This window comes from Panthera leo, chromosome A1, assembly GCF_018350215.1.
Source record: "Panthera leo isolate Ple1 chromosome A1, P.leo_Ple1_pat1.1, whole genome shotgun sequence".
NCBI classification, from domain to species: Eukaryota; Metazoa; Chordata; class Mammalia; order Carnivora; family Felidae; genus Panthera; species Panthera leo.
Window position 1 is genome coordinate 144,229,599 of NC_056679.1, and position 23,758 is coordinate 144,253,356.

The 23,758-nt window shown below is 36.5% G+C and overlaps 1 protein-coding gene across 4 annotated transcripts in view; it reads left to right on the forward strand.

Annotated features, from left to right (window-relative positions):
• MSH3 (mutS homolog 3) overlaps positions 1-23,758 on the forward strand; it is a 213,576-nt gene that overhangs the window by 71,195 nt on the left and 118,623 nt on the right. For all 4 annotated transcript variants that reach the window (XR_006203637.1, XM_042942382.1, XM_042942371.1 and 1 more), the window contains exons 9-10: positions 10,749-10,861; positions 13,741-13,855. Coding sequence is in view for 3 of the 4 variants with exons in the window: in XM_042942382.1 (XP_042798316.1) it covers positions 10,749-10,861; positions 13,741-13,855 (228 nt within the window). In the remaining variant the exon portion in view is untranslated. The remainder of the gene's footprint in view (positions 1-10,748; positions 10,862-13,740; positions 13,856-23,758) is intronic.

A 23,758-nucleotide genomic window follows, 5' to 3' on the forward strand; every position in this document is an offset into this window, starting at 1 on the left:
CAAATATGTCACGTAACGATTTTGTGATACTTGTGATTGGAAAAATATCTTTGGAAGCACAGGAAGCATAAATTATTTTTTAAAAAATTTACCTTGTGTTGAATGATTATATGTATATAAAACAGTGGATAACATTTAAACTGTGATCATCTCAAATTTGGAGCAGACTTTTTGAAGTTAAATATTTTTCTTCAAAATCATACACTTCTCCACACCACTGCTTTTTGCTGAATAAATATTGGAATTAGAAAGTTATTCCAAAAATGTACTTGAAATACACATGTGCACAGGAATTTCTGTAATTGTTCAGTTTTTGTTTAGTAGAAAAATTTCAGTTATAAATTATATCTCACAAATATCAAAGGCTTTATTTTTAATCTGCTTTAATCAAGTATAATTTACATGCAATAAAATTTCCACATTTTAAATGTATGAATCAAATCAATCTTGACAAATGGGTACATCAGTATAAACAACCCCCCAATTAGGATGTAGAACATTTCCATCTTACCAGAAGGTTCCCTGTGCCTCTTTGCAGCCATTTTCTCCCTGCCTCTGCCTCCTACTCTAAGCAAATACTGGTCTTATTAGACTGTTTTAGAATTTCACATCAATGTAATCATATACTTTTATGTCCAGCTTCTTCTGGCATAATGCCTATGAAATTCACCCATGTTTCTGTGTATCAGTAAGTTTTTTTAAATTGTTCAGTAATACTGCATTGTAGGAATGTACCAAAATGTGTTCATCCATTCACTTGCTGAACATTTGGCTTTTGCCTTTTTTCAGTAAAGCTGCTAAGAACATTTGTATACTAGTTTCTTTTTTTAATGTTTATTTATTTTTGAGAGAGAGAGAGCGAGACAGAGTGCAAGTTGGGGAGGGACAGAGAGAGAGGGAGACAAAGAATCTGAAGCAGGCTCCAGGCTCTGAGCTGTCAGCACAGAGCCTGATGCGTGGCCTGAACCCACAAACTGTGAGATCATGACTTGAGCCGAACTCGGACGCTTAACCAACTGAGCCACCCGGGCACCCCCGTATACTAGTTTTTTTTTAATGGACATATGTTTTTATTTGGGGTAAATACCTAGGGGTAGTGGAAGTGGAATTGCTGGGTTGGGTAAATATGTACTTAACTGTGTAAGAAACAACCAAACTATTTTTCAAAGTAGTTCCCCCGTTAAATACTCCCACCAGTAGGGTATGAGAGTCGTAGTTGCCCTATGTCTGCATTGCCAGCTCTTGGTATTGCTAGTCTTATAATTTTAGCCCTTACAGTGAGTGTGAAGTGGTGACTCATTTTGGTTTAACTTCCTTTTTGGGGGTTGGCCAGTGATATTTTCATGTACTTACTGGCTATTTTGGGTTATATTGGGTTACTTGTCTGATTGAGCTATAAGAATTAGAATTCTTTCTACCTTCTGAATAAAAATGCTTTGTGAGGTATATGTATTGTGACTATTTCCTCCCAGCCTCTGGCTTGCCTTTTAATTTTCTTGATGACCTTGGAATACCAAAAGGATTTTTTTATTTGTTTGTTTGTTTTGTTATTTTTTAGAGAGAGAGAGAGAGAGAGAGAGTGAGTGTGTAAATGCAAGCTGGGGAGAGGGAGAGGAAGAGAGAATCTTAAGTAGATTGCACACCCCTTGTGGAGCCAGGTACAGGACAGAAGGTTTTGTTTTTGATGGTTTTGTCGATTTCTTCTTTTATGGTTAGTGCTTTTTGTGACCTAAGAAATCTTTGCCTACTTGAAGGTCATGAAGATTTTTCTCTTATGTTTTCTTCTAGAAGTTTTATAGTTTTAACTTTAACTTTTGGCTCTCTTACATATTTGGATTAAATTTTTTGGGCATAGTAGGAGTATGGGGATTGAAGTTCCTTTTTCTCCATGTAATTACTAGTTGTTTTCACTTTGGTAGTTGAAAAGACGCTTCTAGCCACATTGAATTATGGTTAGGCTTTACTTTGAGCTTAACTTTGAAAAGTAACCTGGATTTTTATGTTCTTCTAGTAGATATTTTAGACACTGAGTTTCTAGGATGTCATTTTAAAAAGTTTGGTCTCAAATGTTATTTATGTATTAGAAACATAGAGTGAATGGGACAGGAGCTCTAGACGCCCACTGTGCCGATTTGTCCCTACTAGACCCAATTAGAGATGAGTATAAAATCGATGACTGTGTGTGTGTGTGTGTGTGTGTGTGTGTGTGTGTGTGTGTGTGAGAAAAATTAAGCTAAAGCGTTGGTGGATCATCCAGGAAAACACAAAAATAAAGACTACACAATAAGTACAGTCTTAAGTAGTCAATTTTAGAGCTTAGCTGCTTTTGTTTTTAATTTTCCTTGTGTTTAAAAAATGATGTTACTATAGGTTAGCCTTTCTATATCTTTTTGTTCTCTAATGTTTTTTTGAAGACTGCTATTTAAGTGACTACTGAGTAACTTTTGTTTCTACTTGTGAAATGAAAATGCTTTGTGTCTGTTTAAGGAGCTTTCAAGTATCAGAAATAGGTGAGATGGTATGGAAGGGGTGCAGTGATTTCTGAAATCACCTATTAGCTTTTCCTCCCTTCACCCTTGTTCCGTTGGGGTGAAAAAGGTGCTATTGGAGACCTATCTTGGTAGCTACTGGAAATATTCCTTATTGCTGACATGTCTTTTTCCTTTTCCTGTCTCCTCCAGTTACACCTATTCTAAAGCTCTCTCTCTTTTTCCCCTTTTCTTTTGAGTATGTGACTACTTTCTTTTATTCTTAAGTAGTGGTAATAATAGTAATAATAATAGCAATAGCTAACAATATGTTTTAGACACTATTCTAAGTGCTTTCTATTTACTGACAGATTTAATCTTCACAAATACCCTGTGAAAGAGCTACTGTTCTTTTAACACTGATTTTATAGATGAGGCAACTGAGCAGAGAGATGTTGAGTCTAGGGTTGTATAACTGGTAAATGGCAGAACTGGCATTTGGTCCAGACTTCCTGGCTCTGAAGCACATGCTTTCAACCACAGTGTTACATGACCTTTCAGGAAAAACACACAAGGAAGTAACCATTCCCTTCCTTCACCTCTGTTTCTGGACTTAAAAAGGAGTAATGTTTTATAGCATAGTTGACCTATTATTTTGGTTAATATTTCATGAAATTTTCATTCCGTTATAATGCATATTACAGTTTGTATTTCTGTCTCTGGCAATAAAGTTTCTAACAAAAAGCATGTGTGCTTAAAACAAGGTAGCTTTATTTCTAAAGCTATTACTTTACAAACCACAGTCCCACGTGTCTAGTAGAAAGCACACGCCTTCCTAGCATGTGGTTCTTCTTCTGGGAAAGCGTCTTAGAGAAGGTGAGTCTTGGCCCAACTTTTAAATAAGAATGTGCACAGAGGTCTGGGGTATGGTCTGTGGAGATTGTAATGGGCAGACAGCTAAGAAAGTATGGAGGCTTTAAAATGTTGTTGAAGAGAATTCATTGTAAGAGATTTCCAGGGTCAGGGAAGAAAAGCTGGAAAGTCATGACCCTGGGCAGAAATGAATGGCTTCTTGAGGCCCTTGGGCTTTTTCTGCCTCCATTTCCTCCCCTTCACGTTTCCCCTTTCCCTTCGGTTTCCCAAGTTCGAGTATTGTAATCCTCTTATTTTCCTCACTTCATTGCAGAGAAGTAGTTTCATGTCAGGTTTGCCAAGACAGATTGGAGATTTTTTTAATGTATGTATTTTTAAAATTCATTTTATTTTATTTATTTTTTTAAAGTTCATTTATTCATTTTGAGAGAGAGATCACACCCGAGTAGGGGAAGGGGAGCGAGAGAGAGAGAGAGAGAGAGAGAGAGAGAGAGAGAATCCTAAGCAGCTCAGTGCTGAGTGGCTTTCCATCTCATGACCATGAGATGGTGATCATGACCTGACCCGAAATCAAGAGTTGCATGCTCAACTGACTGAGCCACCCAGGCACCCCAGATTGGAGATTTTTTGATGCATCTTTTCCTTAACAACAACAAAATAAGTAGTAATCACTATAGAAGAAGAAAAAGTAAAACCAAAAGTTTAGAGAAAGCTAGAGAAAGTTTTAGAAAGACATGAATTTTCTTAGTACAGACTTCTTACATTAATGTAAAACTTACCTCTTCTTCTTTCAAAGATCACAGCAGCCCTGCATGCTGGCCTTGAATAGTTCCTGGGGTTTGGCCCTCTGTCCTGAGGCCTCATGGAGCTTGCATAGTGAGTGAGGAACTTCTCAGTCCTCCCTTCTATTCCCCATCAGGCCTGTCCTTTGTGGATGGGCCTGGTGTGTTTACTTCCACTCTCTAATCCAGCAGAGGATCTAAATCTGCTTTTAGTTTTTAGTCCCCAATGGCACCTTGGCTAAGATTCTATCTCCTCCGCTTGGTGAGGAAGGCTGGGAGGAGGGTCCTTCTAGTCTCCAGAATCTCCAGGTACTCTGCCTGCCTGTTGGTTTGATCTAAAGCAGACTTAACCAGCTAAAATCAAACTTTAGGTCTTCCTTGCCTCAGTTCACTGTTGGCCATGTGGACTTGGGTAGAACTTGCCAACTTTCTTAGAAGCTGTGTTATAGTGTCTACTTCCTTCTCTGAGTAGCAAAAGATTCCGTTTCTCAGTTTGAAATCTCTTATTTTGTAGTGAGTTCTTACCAAAAATTTTTAAAGTTGAATGTGAACATATCAGCACGTATAAGTGAAAAGCTTGAAAGTAGGCTGGAATCAGGCCTGGCTGCATTTAGGAGCTCTTCTCCTTTGTCTCACCTCCTTGTGTTCACCTTCCTCTCATGTTCCACAAGGTGGCAGGATGGCTCCAGCGACTCTGTCCCTGGACTCAGACTCCAGGGTTCAAGTCCAGGGAAGTGGATGAACATCTCCTGGGAGTTTCTGTATAAATTCTGTAATCCATTCTTTCCTCTTCTTTCGCTTTTCTAATCAACAGTTTTATTTTTTGAAGAGGTAGTATATTCTAGTGGCTCAAAAATCTAAAAGAATTTGAAAGATAATGGGGTGAAAAGTCTTTCTTTCATCTCCTTTTTGTCAGTATGGAGCACCTGTCTTTGTCTTATTTAGTGCTTTTTGTCCTGAATTCTGTCTTGCCTGATAATAAAATCTTGTCCCATCTTTTCTTTTTAATTTGCATTTGACTAGTCTATTCATCTAGGCAAGTTTTTTCCGGTGATCCCTTTGTTTTTAACCTTTCTGAATTACTTTCTTGTAAGTTTTACTCCTGATTATAGCAGAATTTTTTTTCCCCTTTGTAATCCAATCTGAGATCACTTCTATTTTAATAAGTGAGTTCATCCTATTTACATTTGTTGTTTTGGCAGATATATTTGATATTAGGTTTTTATTCTTTTTTTGTGTATTTTAAAGACTTTCACCATGTGGCCTATTGTCCTTGTTTTTGTGGGATGATTCTGATATTTGTGGTTGTCTTTATAATTTTAATTTCACATAATGCCCTTAGCCTTCCTGTAGTTCCCTACTATAAATGGTGATAAGACTAATGAATTTCATACTAATTCTCATACAGAGACATCGTAACTCTGTTACATGGTCTGTTTTATTCATTCTGGATCTGTGTTACATGCTATCCTCAGAAGAGAGAATTAATCATTCAGCCAGGATGCTTGGAACTCCATCAGTATTTTTATTATCAGTAAGAATACTGTCAGTAGAGGCTTTGTGAGTTTTCCTATAGCAGATTGTCAGCCTTTAACAAGGCTCTTTTTGTCTATAAAAATTATAGTTTCTAAAGTTAGCATAGATCATAAAATTGGTAAGCTGACATTTGTTTGGTCACAGTTGAACATTAGATCAAGATCTTTGTAGGTGGTCTATTATTCAACACCAGAGAGTCATCAGTTTTATGTTCAAGTTGACATTAAAAGATATTATTGGATCTGAAGTTACTTTTTTTTTTTTTTTTTTTAGTGTGGGTTCCACACTCATTGAGAGTTTTATCACCATTTAATTTTTCAAAAACAATACATTTGGCAACAGAGAGGCATGTTGCATATGAAAAGGATTTTTTTTTAATTCGAAATCTTAATTTAAAACAGTCCAGCTTGGCATACCCCATGTAATGACTGAGACTGCTATTTTGACCATAGTCCTCCGATCCAGCATAGAAGGGGAGTCACCACCCTGGGCCCAGGGAGGAGCACAGCCTCTGTTTAGTTTCCTTTCCATTCAGGAGGCTTATGCCCTGGCCACAAACAGCCTCTGTAAAGGATGGGAAAGGGAGAGTGTCTTTATAATTTTTTAGACTCAGGTCAGTTACATGACCATAGTTTATTTCTTTAAAATTTTTTTGGTGGAAGGATACTTACTACCCACCTGTAAAAGAGCAGCTGAAACCTAGACTGTTGTTGGAAAAGATTTACACTTCCTCTTTGTGTTCTAGTCTTGCAGTGACTGCCAGTGTGGCTCATGTAGATGACTGTTTCCAGTCTGCAGATTGCCTGTGAATCATCCTGAAAACTCTGTTGAAAATGAAAATACCCCTTCTCCCCTAACTTCCTGCTGAATTCAGATCCAACACATTTGGAGTATGGGATCTGTGCCTTTAATGTGTGTTGCAGGTGATTCTCATGCAGGTATTCCACAGACTGTAGTTTGAGGACATCCAGATCAAGAGTTCTCTGCTTAATGTAGAAGTTTTACTAAAATCTAGTTTGGCAAAATTCTGGTTGGATATTACTCATTATGTACACAGTGTTTAAAGTAGACATTTGTTTTAAAGATAGTGATTTAAATTTACCATAACTTTCTTCAATTAAGAAATCTGACAAAACAGATTTTATAACTCCAACCAGTTTGTGGAAAAATGTTTGCATGAAGATGTTCAATATACAGATTGCAGAATGATGAATTTAACACTCTTGTAATACTTCCATGAAAGCCTTAAGGATAACTAACAAGTCCATTTTTATCAAATTTAATGGGTTTCTAAATCCTTATCTGCTTATCAAACAAAACGTTAATTAGAACAGTAATTGAGTAACCAGCTGCCTCTTGCGTTCATTCTAGGAATTTGTACAAAATCACTGTGGAGCTCATGTAAGGTCATTCACTGTTTTTTGAGTTCCTAAATAATACCTTTACTACAGGCTTCTAAAAATCCAGGTATTAAGGGAGTCTACAGGAAGATAAAAATTGATAAGAGATTTGTTAAAGTTAGTCTGATACTCTCTATCCAGTGGATTAAGGTGAAAAATATCCTTCAGCACCACAGATGGGAGAAAATCCTCCCTCTTAGATTTCTTCCTGGATCAGCTTATGCTTGCCTAGTCTTGTAGTAGGCAGAACAGAAAAAGCTTTTGGAGCTAGGTATGCTGGCACAGATTTTCTGGGGGAAAAAAAACCCAGTAAGAAATCAGGTTTATAACTTTACTTAAGTAGCACAGAACATCATGACAAGGATTATTCAGCATTAGAAAATATGAATAATATATTAAGAAATTAAGTGAGATAAGCCATGTGATTATTTTAACACATGTAGAAAGAGCATTAGGTTAAGACTCAATAATCCTTTATGATGAAACATTTTTTTCCCAAAACTGGGAAACTTACCAAATCTTAAGCCAATAAGTCATTTATTCAAAAACTTGTAGCAAGTATTGTACTTAAGAGTGAAACTTTAGAAGGATTCCTATTATTGTCAGCAAGAAGACAAAGGATGCGTGTTAGCATTACCTTTGTTCAACACAGCCTGAAGGTCTTAGCCAGTAGTGTAATGCGATAGGAAAAAGAAAAGAAGATTAGAAATTATAAGGGAGAGATTAAAAAAAAAAACGTTTTTTTTCCAGGTGATATTGATGCATACATAGACAATACAAGAAAATAAATTGGAGTATTCAGTAGTTACTATGTACAAAAATTGATAGGTTCTGTATACCATCATAGCTCTCTAGTAAATATGTTTCCCTTCACAGTAGTATTAATCTGTAACATACCTAGGAGCACAACCAAAGATTATAAAACATGGAGAAAATTACATAACATTATTGTTATGTATAAAAGAGATAGAGAAATTGTACTGTCTTTAACAGTGGGATATCTCGATTTGTTAAGATACTTCTAAATTAATTCATTGTGTATCCATTCAAAATCCTAGTAAGGTTTTTGTGAACTTGGCAAGATGAACCTGAAATTTATAAAGAAAATCAGAGGCCTATGTGTAGTCAAGGCAATCTTGAAAAGCAAGGTCTAGGGGCAGTGCCACAGATACTGATACCACGCCATGGAAATAAAGGTACTGTGGTCCTGATACAGAGATATATTAAAAGAATGGTGGAACAGGATAGAGAAGCCAGTAACAGGGTCACACGTATATAGAAATATGATATTTATTGGATGCAACATTATGAAGTGGTAGAAAAAGACACAATGTTTTATAAACAGTGCTTTGAACATTAATGAATGATCATATGGAAGATCAAACTGTATTTCTAACTTTATACCATCCCCCCAAATAAATTCAGGTGAACTTAATTTGAAAAGCAAACCTTAAAAATTCACTAGAAAATATAAGAAATAATGGAATACTTAGAAGTAGTTAAAAATTAAGAGAGGTTTATCTGGCTTCATGTATAAATTTTCTAATGCTGAATGTAAAAGCAATTTATAGAAGGATAGGTGAAATAAAGTACCACTTAAGTAAAATTTACCACATGAAATAAAACAACATATTGTATAAAAATGCTAAGGTATATTGCAAAGTCTAAAAACCTATGTGGTACTAATATACACCAAATTAAAGATAGTGTTTACTTTTTCAGATGGTAGTGAGATGAATGTGACTGAGGAGGAATGTGTGCTGTTTGTTTGCTTATTTATTTAACGTAGTGTTTTCTTATTTTTTTTAAAGTCAAAATGGGTGTTTTATTTATTTATTTATTTATTTATTTATTTATTTATTTATTTATTGGGCTCATGGAATATTTATTTTATACTTTGGGCTAAAATCTTATAGTACATTATTTATTAAGCTGCTCAAATATTTCAGCTTTGGCCATTGGTAGTTCTTTCAATTGACTCCCTGGTGCCCCTTTGACATACCCATCAATGTGAATTTACATTTTTTTATTACTTAAATTTTTATTTTTATTTTATTATTTTTATTTTTTATTTTTTGTTTTTTTTCTGTTTTATTTCCTATTTTATTTTATTTATTTTTTAATATTTAATTTATTGTCAAATTGGTCTTCATACAACGCCATCCCAACAGGTGCCTTTCTCAATGCCTGTCACCCATTTTCCCCTCTTCCCCACCCCCCATCAACCCTCAGTTCTCAGTATTTAAGAGTCTCCTATTTTTTGCCTCCTTCCCTCTCTGTAACTTTCTTTTTCCCCCTTCCCCCCCTTCCCCTCCTCCCTGGTCTTCTGTTGAGTTTTCCAGGATCCACATATGAGTGAAAACATAATGGTATCTGTCTCTCTCTGCCTGACTTATTTCACTTAGCGTAACACTCTCCAGTTCCATCCACATTGCTGCAAAGAGCCATATTTCATTCTTTCTCATTGCCAAGTAGTATTCCATTGTATATATAAACCACATCTTCTTTATCCATTCATCAGTTGTTGGACATTTAGGCTCTTTCCATCATTTGGCTATTGTTGAAAGTGCTGCTATAAACATTGGGGTACAAATGCCCCTATGCATTAGCACTCCTGTATCTCTTGGGTAAGTTTTTAGCAGTGCTATTGCTGGGTCATAGGATAGATCTACTTTTAATTTTTTGAGGAACCTCCACACTGTTTTCCAGAGCGGCTGCACCATTTTAGATAAAATGTTCTAAAGCAACATGTGACAAATGTTAACATCAAGTGAATATCCAATAATAAAAGAAATCGGTGAATAAGTTATGACTTTTACATACTATGAAGTATTTTTCAGGCATTACAAACAATTAGCTGTTGCTAGGTCACTTTATGTGGAGAAATTTCCAAGAGTTACTGCTTATGAAATAATACACAGAGCTAGTGTGAAGTCATCCCATTTTTATAAAACAAGGACACGTTTGAGTATGAATGTATATGATATATGCTTGTGTTTGAGCATATGAACATGAAATAAAATTAAGTTTCACTCTAGGCTGTTAACATTGGTTGGTAGTGAGGTGACAAGGGAAGGAGGGGAGGAGGGGGGGAATGGGGAACTCTGTGCCACAGAAGATGAGAAAGAAAATGTACTAGTCAGCATGGATGATATGGTTTTATGTACTCACATAATCTTAGACACGCATGCGTGCACAGAATTTTACAGAGACTATAGAAGCACTTTAAATGAAGACAGAGTTGACCTAGGGAGAATTTACTGTGTTTGAATGGTGAGTGTGGTAGAAACAGACTTAGCAAAAAGCCAACCAGACAAAGATGCCATTTCAGAGAAAGAATTACTTGATGATGTATTTAATTGGTAGAGTATTTAAACAAATGGTGCAATTAAATTAAAATGATGCTTTTCCATTTTTCTCCCTTTTGTATTTATTAAAGTAATTGACCTCAAATTCAATGGGTTCTTGATAATCCCAGTGTACTACTTGATATAAAATACCAGTGGTAAAAGTGGTAATTATATTTTATGAAATGAGACCTTTTAACAGGGAAACTTTAGATCTTTCTCTTTTTTTCAACTTACGAAGGAATAAAGAATGAATTTCTTTTTTTGGTCAGACCAAGGCCTAAATACAGATAGTTCCAATTATGAATAATTATCTTTGAGGTTTTCATTTTTTTCTTTCAGTGTGCGGGATGACAGAATTCGAGTAGAAAGGATGGATAACGTGTATTTTGAATACAGCCATGCTTTCCAGGCAGTTACAGAGTTTTATGCAAAAGATGTAGTTGACATCCAAGGTAAATATTGTATATGTGTTAGCCTTAATGTCCTCAAATACAACTGAGTTGAGATTTGGATAAAGGTGCGAGTTTGATTTTCAACTTAATGAAAACTAGGCAGTTACCGCTAAATAACTGGCAAGAGTAGAGGCAGGTGTTCACTGTTCTTGCACTCATCAAAACACCCCCTGCAGCTTCTTCCTTTGTAGTTATGACTGTTTAGTAACTTCATGTTTTTGACAGATTCATTGGAGTGTAAGGTATTACTGATCACTCTTCCTTTTTGCTTCTCTTAAAAAATAGCCCGTTATTTTCCTTGCAGTTTTGCAGAGTATTTGGTTAAATCTCCTGATAAAGGCCAGTGTTTTGTTAGACTGATTGCCAGAATTTAAATACCAGAACATTAATGACAGGGTCTTAATATGTTAAGTAACCATTATTTGTTTAATTCACCTGTCCTCGCCAGGTATCATTGCTTGATTTGGTCTGTACCTCTCCTTTCTGCTAGTCCAACTTCTGTTAAGTTTCATTTTTATATCCTATCACATGTTATAGGACTGTTACCATTAGACCATAGATAGACCAGTCTCCACTTGGCCCTCCTACAGGCACCAGTGTCTTGTTAGCATTTCTCTGCCCATCTCCTTTAATCTCTTGGTGCCAGATTGAATTGAGTGTCTGTGAGGGTAACCCACTTCTGACACAGTCTGTATTATCACAAGGGATTGTTGTCTTATGCTCAAGTAAAGACAGGACTAAGTCCCAGGCCTACCATAAGCCACTTTTGGCATCAGATTCACTTGGAAGGGTAGGGGAGAGGAAACCCAGCTTGCTAATAGGGCACTTGCTCCTCTTAGTGGGAATAGCCCCGCACAGGGTTTATAGCTGTGCATAGGGTCACTGAGGGCTGAAGTCGTGCTACTGGCCTATCCCTCCGAGTGACAGCTCAGCTGCAGAGGCAGGAGACACTCATCAGGATCTGCCCAGGTTTAGAAGCCTCATACAGTGCCAACTTCAGAGTCAGTATACTCAGAGAAGACCCAAATTGTAGAATCAGTAATTCTTCTTAGTCCAGGTGCCATTTACTGGTTTCAGGCCATTCTTAACTTTCTTTTTTTTTTTTTTTTTTAATTTTTTTTTTTTTTAACGTTTTATTTATTTTTGAGACAGAGACACAGCATGAACGGGGGAGGGGCAGAGAGAGAGGGAGACACAGAATCGGAAGCAGGCTCCAGGCTCTGAGCCATCAGCCCAGAGCCCGACGCGGGGCTCGAACTCACGGACCGCAAGATCGTGACCTGAGCTGAAGTCGGCCACCTAACCGACTGAGCCACCCAGGCGCCCCTAGGTCATTCTTAACCACATGCAGTGTTACCTCAGAACTCACTGGCACGTCATCTAATTTATCAGATATCCTGGGGACTAGAGATAGAAAGTTAAAAGATGAAATTCTCAGAAGGTGGAAGAGTTTCGCTAACTCTTTATTTATACCTTGGTTTTATAAAAAGCCACAATTGGAATTAATGTATTTGGTATTACTGATTTGTAGAGGATATTTTGTAATGTTTTTTATTTCTGAAAGTAGCAAATGGCTATTGCAAAAAAAGTCCAAACATAGTCGTGCATAAACAAAAAAGTAAAAGTCCCTCCCCTCAAATCTTTAAGAATTTTTCTATGTACAAATCTACACATATAACTATATGTGCATAATTCTGTATATTTAATCTAACCTGGATTTATTCTTTTAACTAATTTTTATTGATGGCCTATTTTGTGAAGCATCACACATACAATAAGGAATAAAACAGACAAAAATTCCTGCCCTTCTGGAGTTCACATTCTAAGGGCGGATACACACAATAAATTAAGTTAGTGTGTTTGAAGGTGGTAAGTATTAACAAAGAAAATAACGCATGGAGGAGGGTGAACTTGAATAGGGTGATGAAGTAAGGCCTCACTGAGAAAATGGCACTTGAACAAAGATTTGAGCAAAGATTGAAGGAGTTTAGGGGTAAAGCCATATGGACATGTGAAGGAACAGTGTTTCAGGCAGAGACAACAGTAAGTACAGCATATCTCAGGTACCCGTTATGTTTAAGGAATAAGACGGAGCCTGGGTGCTAGAACAGAGTAACTAAGGAAGAGAATAAAGGAGGTGGAAGGCAAGTTGTGGGGAGTTACTCACCTCCAGACCTCTGTAAGGGGTTGAGCTGCTTCTCTCATGTTGGAGGATTTTTATAAGCAAAGGAGTCTAATGGTCTGCTGCACATTTTAAAAAGGATTCTTTTGGCTGCTCTGTTGAGAATAATACCCTGTAAGGCACAGGGATGAAGCTGGGAGACCAGATGGTAAGCAGTATTCCTGCTGAGAGATGAGAATAATTGTACAACTTTTCCCCCCTTCACTCAGCAATATATTATGGATAGTTTTCTGTGCCTTTATAGATAGTTGTAAGTCACTCTTATTGGTAGATGCATAATAATCTGGACTTATCAAAATTTATTTAACTATTACCTTATTGATGTTCAGTTAAGTTGTCTCTAGATTTCACTATTACAAAAGATTTTTCAGCTCACTTCCTTGTAAATACATCTCTGACATGCATTTTAGAGTATTTCTGGGTCAAAGGGGATGGGCATTTTAATATTTTGAAAAAGTTGCTCAATTGCTCAGTTGCTCTCCAGAAAAGGCTTATTTCACTATCAAAATGCCTGTTTTTCCATGACCTAGGTATTTGTAATCTTCTAACATTTTTCCAAAGGGCAGTTTTAGGAAGTATTGTGTAAATTATCATTTCAATAACCATAAGCTGAATTTCACTTAACTTAAATAAGTTTATTTCTAACAATGGTGAACAATAATTTTAATGAAAGTCTATATTCTGTTTTTTTTTTTAGGTTCTCAAAGTTTTTCTGGCATCATTAACTTGGAGAAGACTGTGATTTGCTCTTTGGCTGCTATAATAAGATACCTCAAAGAATTTAACTTGGAAAAGGTGCTTTCCAAACCCAAGTAAGTAATTTTTAAAACAAAACAAAACAAAACAAAAAAACAAAGGGGGTAGAGTTTTATTAAAAACATTTTCTTTAAGAAAAATTCCTTTTTAAAATTCTTTTGGCTTGAAGTTCATGTGGATTCATTTGGAAGTAAGAGCATCTGGGAAGTTTTACATTATTGACTTTTCTTTGATTATTGACTGACAAAAAGTCATCGTCTGTTTTCTACTGTATGTCGTCATTAAACCATAATACGTCCAGCTTTAGAGTGTGATTCAGTCTCTCCGTATTTCAGTGTATAAAAGTATTTCTTAAATTGAATTTGGTAAGTATGGTACTCAGAGAAGTTCAGCTACTATTGATAGAATATTCTGTTTAGGGGCAAGGATGACCTATATGGGTACTATTGGTGAAACATATTAATTAATATAAAAATATCCATAAGAATTTTGTCAATTTGTATTCATGTAGCTTTTTAATATACTGAATTCTAAAGCACAGTTAATTGGTAAGTAGTATTAAGTACAATTAAGAAGTGGTATTAAAAAACATTCATAAAACTTCACTGCCTTTCTTATTCTTAGTTTCAGTTCTCCATAGATCATAAAGTTGGAGATAAAGAGGATAGATACTAACATAGCTTTTTAAAAGAGTGATTAACTTTGTAGAGTTCAGAGATTTAAAAACTGGCAGTTGACATGCTAGGAAGATAATAGTCTAAAAACCAGTGGAATAAAAAAAGGTAGTGGGATCATTTTCTTGCCTTTCTGTATTTCACTTTCAGCAGCCCCTTGTTTTTGGCTTTGTGAAGAATTACCCTTTATCATTTTGACCTTGATAAGTAAGCTTCTTCCTGTTCTGCAGAGGTGGGTGGGGAAATAGGAGCTACCTCAATAAAATGGCCGAGTATGAAGTGGGGTACAAAGAGGTCGTCCTGATTTGGTTGTTGGGGAGGATGGGAGAAAGGCATGTCCCTTGGGAATCTTTTTGTAATGTCTTTTTTGGTGTGTGTTCTACGTAGTATTTAGGATAGAACAGAATATCATTTCTCTGAAAGCGTTTTGTCCTTTTTAAAATCAGTCTAAATGTCCATCAACAGGAGAGTGGATTTATTATGTTATATTCATGCAGTGTGGTGTTACACAGCAATGAAAATAAATGGACTGGAGTTACACATACCAGTATTCAAAAAATTGTGTTACCATTATATTGAGCCAAAAATCAAATTGCTGAAGGACATATAGTACATACTATTATATGAAGTTAGAAACATGTAAAAAAAGTCAGAACTGAAGTAGTGCTTAGGAATATTAGTTAAGAATACATGCATGTGTATGGGGGTGCCTGCGTGGCTCAGTCGGTTAAGCATCTGACTTGATTTCGGCTCAGATCACGATCTCACCATTTGTGAGATCGAGCTGCACATCAGGCTTCCTGCTTGGGATTCTCTCTCTCCATGTCTCTCTGCTCCTCCTCTGCTTGTGCACGCACTCATATTCTCTCAAAAAAAAAAAAAAAAAATTAAAAAGTATACACAGGTATATAGGGAAGGTACAAAGACATACATGGAAGTGATGAACAACAAATTCAGAAGAGTGATTTCTTCTTCTATTGGGGAAGGAGGGGAAGCAATAAAGGTCGGTGGGGGAAATGGCACAGGGGAGTTCTAATTGGTGTTTTATTTTTTAACCTGAGTACTGTATTATTAATCTGTATATCTTTTACTATGGCTGAACTGTTTTGTTAAAGAGTATGAGCCTGGTATTAACACCTCATTGGGTTCCACATTAAGCTCCAGTGATAGGATTATGGCAGAGATTGATCCATACGGTTGACTGTGCTGGATCCCTGTAATGAAAAGATGGCAAACTACCTACCGTTTGACTTCCTCAAGATAGCCCCTCTAAATGAGGTAGAATTAGTGACTGATAACTTGCCCATTAAGACTTGTTTCTATTCCTATATCACCAAGCAATGAAGTATTAATTTTGGAATAAAGAAACTGACTTTAAAAACAATTTTTTTTAATGTTTATTATTTATTTTTGAGAGAGAGAGAGAGACAGAGCATGAACAAGGGAGGGGCAGAGAGAGAGGAGACACAGAATCTGAAGCAGGCTCTAGGCTCTCGGCTGTCAGCACAGAGTCCAACTCAGGGCTCGAACTCAAGAACCGTGAGATCATGACCTGAGCCAAAGTGGGACGCTAAACCGACTGAGCCACCCAGCCACCACCTCCCTGCCTTTCTATTTATTTATTTATAAAAAAAAATTTTTTTTAATGTTTTTATTTATTTTTGAGACAGAGAGAGACAGATCATGAGCAAGGGAAGGGCAAGAGGGGGAGACACAGAATCTGAAGCGGGCTCCAGGCTCTGTGCTGTCAGCACAGAGCCGGACCCGGGGCTCAAACCCACGAACCATGGGATCATGACCTGAGCTGGAGTCGGACGCTTAACCAACTGAGCCACCCGGGCACCCCTCTGTGCCTTTTTAAAATTAAATTAAATTAAATTAAATTAAATTAAATTAAATTAAGTCAGGCTCTGATGTATTTAGAAGTAGATATATTTGGGTCTAAAAACATTATCGTGTCCTCTTTAGTTTTAAGTCAAAGTAAGAATAATACTAAATAGTAAAACGTGTTTATTTATATTGAAGTTAAATTAGTTTATTTTTAAATCATCTAACTTGATAAATTACATGAAGCTGAATTCTTCTCATTTTGTATTTGGTGGTGGTGTTGGGCCTTGGTCAGGAAACTGAATCTGCTGATGACTTAGTATGTGTCTAATCTGGTAGTTGGGTGATCCCCTCCTCTCAATGCCATAGAGCCAAAAACAAGAAAAATGGAGATCCACAATGTTAAGCCCTCATATGGTATAAATTTCTATCACTCAGAATATGCCCAGCACCAACCAGGCAATCAGTAAATACAGGATTAATGGAAGAAAAAGAAAGAAGGAAGGAACTCATCCTGTGAGTGTGGTTTTGATTGGAAATTGCCAAAATGTCATTGGCAAACTGGTACTATTGTTTTGCTTAAATGTGAAATATGAATGATGATGTTACATAGATGGCATGTGATTGAACTTTGAAGATAATTACAGAAGAGTGATTCCACACTTACATTTTGGAAAAAGAATGTAACCTCTCAAGGTAATTACTTTGGAAAACATGAATGTTCTTGTGTATTGAGAATTCAGTTATATTACTTTAAAAGTTCAGCAGCATAATGGGGGACGCCTGGGTGGCTCAGTCAGTTAAGCGTCCGATCCCAGGTCAGGTCATGATCCCACAGTTCATGGGTTCGAGACCCGGGTTGGGCTCTGTGCTGACAGCTCAGAACCTGGAGCCTGCTTCGGATTCTGTGTCTACCTCTTTCTGTCCCTCCCTCACTCACACTCTCATTCTCTTTCAAAATTAAATAAACATTTACAAAAAATTTAAAAAACAGTTCAGCAGCATAAGATACTATTATATTTACTTCAAGTGCTGTGTTAATGGGGAAGTTTTTATTTTCCTTGTATTGCAAATGCTTTCATAAAAACTGGCATATTTCATAAAAATCTTGATATGCATTTGTTTTGTGCCTTTACAATAGAAATTTAGGATATTAGAGAAAATATGTCATTTTAGGTATTCTTAAAATTGGATTAAGTGAGGTTTTATTAGATAAGTTAAATTTGGAGGTTCCCAGGGTGGCTGGGTGGCTCAGTCGGTTGGGTGTCCGGCTTCGGCTTAGGTCATGATGTTGCGGTTTGTGAGTTTGAGCCCACATTGGGCTCTGTGTTGACAGCTTAAAGAGTGGAGCCTGCTTCGGATTCTGTGTCTCCCTCTCTCTCCACCCCTCCCCAACTCACACTGTGTCTCTCTCTCTCAAAAATAAAGAAACATTAAAAAGATTAAAAAAAATTTTTCTTGAGGTTCCAGTTTGTTTTGAGAGTTTAAATAGCTTTGTCCAGAGCAAAATAGTATAATAGAATAAATAGAATATGAGGGATATTAGTCATTATGACAGACTCCCATGTTGGATTCCCAAATTGATGAAATTGTAAAGGAATTGGCATTTTGTTAATGTTGGAAATGAGTGCTTTTGTCTTTTCAGATGACTTTTATTAATATTGGTATGGTCAGAACTTCACATGGTTTTTGGAAATTTAGGAAAGAATGAGAAAATCCACCCCAGGTGAACTGTAACAGCTTTTTCTTAGAAAACTTCTTATAACAGAATGGTAATGTAGAGTGTTTACTTTTACTAGTGAAAATGAATTTTACAATTATTTTAATGACCTTTAATGGGTAGAGGCCAGAGATGTGGCTGAATATCCTAAAATGGACAGGATATTCTCTGTAGAAAATACTTATTTAGCCCTAAATTCACTAGTCCAAAAACCAGATAAAGATACCATAAAAGAAGAAACTATAGACCAACATGAATATGGACATGAAAATCTTCAAAAAAATACAAGCAAATGGAATCCAGCAAAATAAAGGATTATACATCATGACTATGGGATTTATTCTAGGACCACAGGTTTGGTCTAACAAATGGAAAATTAACGTTCTGTACCGTGTCAGTATAATAAGAGATAAAAAGTACAGGATCATCTCAACAGACAATTAAAACTCCCCTTCATGAATAGAAACATCCAACAAACTAGAACTAGAAAGGAACTTCCTCAAGGTGAATGAAAAGCTCAGAACCTCATATCATACTTAATGGGAGAAAGAATGAATGCTAACCCCCACCCCGCCCCAAGAACAGGAATAGGAAGAGGCAGTGTTTTCTCACTTTTATTGAGTATTGTCCTAGAAAGTGTAGCCATGGCAATTAGACAAGAAAATGAAATAAAAGGCATCCAAATTGTACAGGAAGAAGTAAAACTGTCTGCTATTGCAGTTAACATGAAATTCTGTATAGAAATCCTAAAGAATCCACAAAAAATATTAAAGCGTATGAAATGAGTTCATGAGGTTGCAGGATATGAGATCAATATACCAAAATTAACTGTATACCTGTATAACTGTATACCTGTATAATTGCAATGAAGAATCTAAAAATGAAATAATTTCATTTATAATAGCATAAAAAAAGAATAAAATACTTAATGCATTTAACAAATGCATTATGAAATTACATAATGATGATGGTTGCGCAATCTAACTGTTAATATACTTAAAAACCATTGAATTGCATACTCCAAATAAATGGTGTGGTATGTGAATTATATCTCAGTGTAACACATATACACATATATATTTAATGTTATTAGTACCAAAATTGGGAAATCCTTGTCTGTGTCTATTTTATTCCCACTCCTAAAGCAGTACTCTTCTGAGGCTTCCACCCAGTGCCTCAGGTATTTTGAGGTATTTCCACCCTAGTTGGTCAGAGAGCAAACTATTGTAAGCCCTGTGTAAACCCTGGTCAATGTTTGACCTAGTGTTTTCTTGTGGTTCTTTCCTTGACCTCATGGAGGTCCCCCCACACATTTAAGGATGAGTACTTGGGCAGAGACCTGAGCGGACCCTTTTGCAGATCTTAGGAGCTCTTTCTGTGTGCATCTCTATCATCTCTGGCTTTCTGTCTTACAAATTCTAGTTCTCTTGTTCTCTGCAAAAAGTCACTCATAATGTTTACCTCATTTGTTTTTCTCGTCTCTGGGATCACGGTTCTGTGCTGTCTGATGTCTAATAGCTGAAAACAGTCTTTTAAAACTATAAAATTGTCCAGTTTTTTAATTGTTTAAAGTTAAAGGATAATTCTCACGCATTTAATCTTTTTGAATGAAAGCAAAAGTCAAGTGCCATTATTGAACATCACACATTAACGACAGAAGAGGGAGATGTGTGAAATTGCACAGCTATCCTAAACGATTCCTCTGTTCCAAAACTTCCAGAAAAATGATTGCACTTAAAAAATAAAAATAGTGGCGTGCTGGGTGCCTCAATCAGTTAAGTGTCCGATTTCGGCTCAGGTCATGATCTCACAGTTCATGAGTTCGAACCCCTTGTTGGGCTCTGCACTGACAGCTGAGAGCCTGGAGCCTGCTTCAGGTTCTGTGTCTCCCTCTCTCTCTGTCCCTCCCCCACTCGTGCTTGGACTCTCTCAAAAATAAACAAACATTAAAAAGACAACCAACTTAAAAATTAAAAATAGAAAAAGAACCGAATTCAAATCTTAAACAAAATGTTTATAAGAAGAAACAGAATAAAGAGCCACATAGCATCCTTACAGAAAATGAATGTGTGCCAGAAAGATGCCCACAAATGAAATAAAAACTATAACCTGCTACTTCAAAATACAATGATACTAGATACTAGATAAGAAAATGATACTAGATGTGAAAGAACAAATGAGAAATAGGAAAGCTTTGAAATGAGATGATAGGATTTAAGAATGATCTGTGTATTAAAGAATAAGATCAATTTAGGAGTGAAGAGTAAACTAGAAGGAACACTAAAGTGAATAAACATAACACATATACTTGAAGAGAATTAGAACTTGAAAAGAGAGATGTGCACATAATGGTTAACATAGCAGACCTGATGAGACAACTTGGAAAGACCTACTTGCGAGCTTGACCCTTAACTGGCATCTGGGAAATTTTCCAGCGTTCTCTGATATGAATGGCTCACTCTCCCTAAACTGTGAAAAGAACTTGGTTTATGCTAACTACTTGCTTGTTTCTGGGAGCTGGAATTTTGGTACATGTAAGGGAAAAGATGCCTATGTGACCAGCTTCCAGTGTAAACCCCAGGTGCTGAGTCTCTAATGTGCTTCTCTGGTGGCCATTTCACACATATCATCATAACTCAGTGCTGGGGAAATTAAACACATCCTGTATGACTCCACCAGGAGAAGACTTTTGGAAGCTTGCCCTTAGTTTCCTCCAGACTTTGTCTTATGTGTCTTTAACTTGTTTAAATTTTGCTTTGTGTCCTTTCACTGTTATTATTAATAGCTGTGAATATGGCTATATTCAGTGTCCTGTGTATTATCCTAAAGAATCACTTGGGCCCTTTTATATACCTTTCTTATTATTTTCCTCTCTAATGTACTTGGCATCTTTTAGGAATGTAAAGATACTCATTTTGTTAATTACAAATCAACTTGAAGTGATTCTACAATAAAACTGAAGTTTTATAATAAATAAGTTAATGAAAAGATTAGACACATGGTGAATGTATGAACTATGAAAACTATACATAGAGAACTATTTTCCACTATTCCACCATTTTATAGGTAATGGTAGGGGTTGATTGTTTTTGTTTGTTTCAAGTTTCAAATTATATTTGAATAGGATCTTTGTAAGGGATTGGGCTTTGAGATAATATGTGTACCTTTAACTTCCTCTAAATCAGAAAGATTGGTTTTCATTTTTTAAAAAAACTGGGGTAGGGGTGACACAGAATCTTAAATTACTCTGGCAAATTTTCAGCAAGGACATTTTCCTCCCATTATAAAACTTCAGGGGGAAAGAAGCATCCTTTGTTTTTTTGTCTGAAATATTAATGAAGTATTTTCCCATGTTACTTACCTGGATTTTTATCCAGGTTCACACAACATGAATTCTAGCCAGACAGTGTTGATGGGGTTCATTTCAAAGCACATAAAATTTGACTTTTTCCAAAAGGATAAATAATTTAGAATTGCTTGTTTATTTCATATCGATGATCATATCGATGATCGATGTTGAATTCCTAAGGATGCTGGTAGATAAAACCCTGAGTTCAAAAATATATATAATTCTAGTGGAAATAGGCACTGACAGGAGGAAATTTCTTTTGTATTTGGAAAGAAGAGCCCCACCTCCAAAATACATTATCAAACAAACATATGGGAAACCCAAAAGCCTATTAGGTTTTTATGTTGCTTAATAATTACTGTTTCATAGGAATCATTCCAATTTAATATTGCCCAGTGGTTGATCTCTTTTATTAGAATAAATACAGACGTGAGTTTCAAATAAACTCCTTGCTTCTCACTGTGTCTACTTTGAAATTTAGGGGACTTGTTCAATAAGGGGAAAAAACTAAAGCAAAACAAAAAACTGTATGCACAACTCATTAATACTGCCAATTAATAAAAGAACATATACTGTTTCTCTAAAGGTCTGGTTTTGTGAGCTAAATTAAGTTGCTTTAGTTGTTCAGTTTATTGGGTTCATTTTGGTATTATGAGTATCCAGTAATTATATCCAGTAAAAATATAGGTGAGGACTCTAAGCCTCCTCCCCCAGTGCTCTTTGTACTAGGCTGTGTGTTAGTCCAAACCCAATTCTCTCATGCATATAGATACTTTTTAGCAATAGGGCACAAAAGCAGTCCTGTATTGGCGCCTGGGTGGCTCAGTCAGTTAAGCGTCTGACTCTTGGTTTCACCTCAGGTCATGATCTCATGGTTCGGGAAGATTGGGCCCCACGTTAGGCTCCATGCTGAGCATGGAGCCTGCTTGGGATTCTCTCTCTCCCACTCTCTCTGCCCCTCCCCTGCTTACTGTCTCTCTCCCTCAAAATAAATCAGTAAACATTAAAAAAAAAATTTTTTTTAAGCCCTGTAAACTCCTCTGTGAGCTCCATGAAATTCTTTTTTTTTCTTTTTTTAAAAGGTTCTGACAGTGCCTTGCTTCAGAGGTTCACTGGAGGCATAGTAGGAGTAGGATTTCACTTTTAGTTGGAGTTAGGTGACAAAACTCTCAACTAATTGGTGGCATAGGGATTCTTTCAGAATCCTAAACCTAAGACTTCATTCTTCAGGGTATGGACTGTTGAGTTTACTAGTTCTTGTTGAGGGTGAAGCTAGCTGAGCAGTGTTTCTGGACAGTCCACAGATCTTAAATGTCACTTATTTATCTTACAGCTCTGGTGTTCATGGGCGATGAAGACAGCTAGCTGAGATGTTTTAGAAAAGGCTGTTGGATTATGGGTTCTTGATTAGTCTTTCAAACCAGATGAGCATCCCTGTAGAGTCTGTATTTGATGAAGGTACTCAAGTGTTAATCACTTCTAGTTAATCAACTTGTCAGGAACAGGGGAAGGAAATGACTTCTGTCCAAACACATGGGAACTGGCTAGATATTAACTCAAGTTCAGGCTATCAACTCTTCCAACCTGGATCTTTGACCATGGAGGTGTGTGAACACCTGTCAGCTACCCAGTAAATCACTGCCTAATTGTTTCTTTCTGAAAATAATGTTTTACATTTTATTATTGTCCCTGGGTGTTTTATGGACCTTTGTGAGCTTTATTCAAAGGAAACCAACCAACCAAGCCAAACTGGTTTTCCCATAAGAAAATGGCAGACATTTGTTGAACATCTGTGTTCTGCTAGGCTCAGCAGGTGCTGCAAAATGTATGACATAAATAACTCTTGCCTTCAAGGAACTTAGATCTATTAATGAGGGTAGCAGAAGAACATGTAATTGCTGTAATACAAAGCAAATTAAGTTAAGTGCTCTAAGAAGGAGTGAAAGAGCTACACACACTTGCTGTCAATCAGTGTTAGAGTTTCTTCCTTCTAAAAATCATTAACAGGTTTTCGCAGAAGGTATGTCAAACCTGTCAGAGAAATCATGCTGCTAAAGGACAGTTCTTACTAGGCAGTATTCCTAATAAGCAGTAAGGTATTTCCTTTTCAGAGCTCTGGAGCTTTAGTTGGGAGAGTCATCTACAAGTGAAGGCATCTCTCTGAGCACAGGCTCTGATTTTAGGTTCTAGACTCCTGGATGGAACCTTCTTTCCATAACTGGCTTAGGAACCTGGGTTGTATTTAAATCTTATCACAGCCATGAGAGGTACAGTAGGTTTATAATGCAAACACTCATGCTTTTCCTCCAAATAGTTCAGTGACTTGCCATTTTTTCTTGCCTTTAAGAATAAGCTGTAAAATCTGGAGTACTGATGCATAGGGGCACTT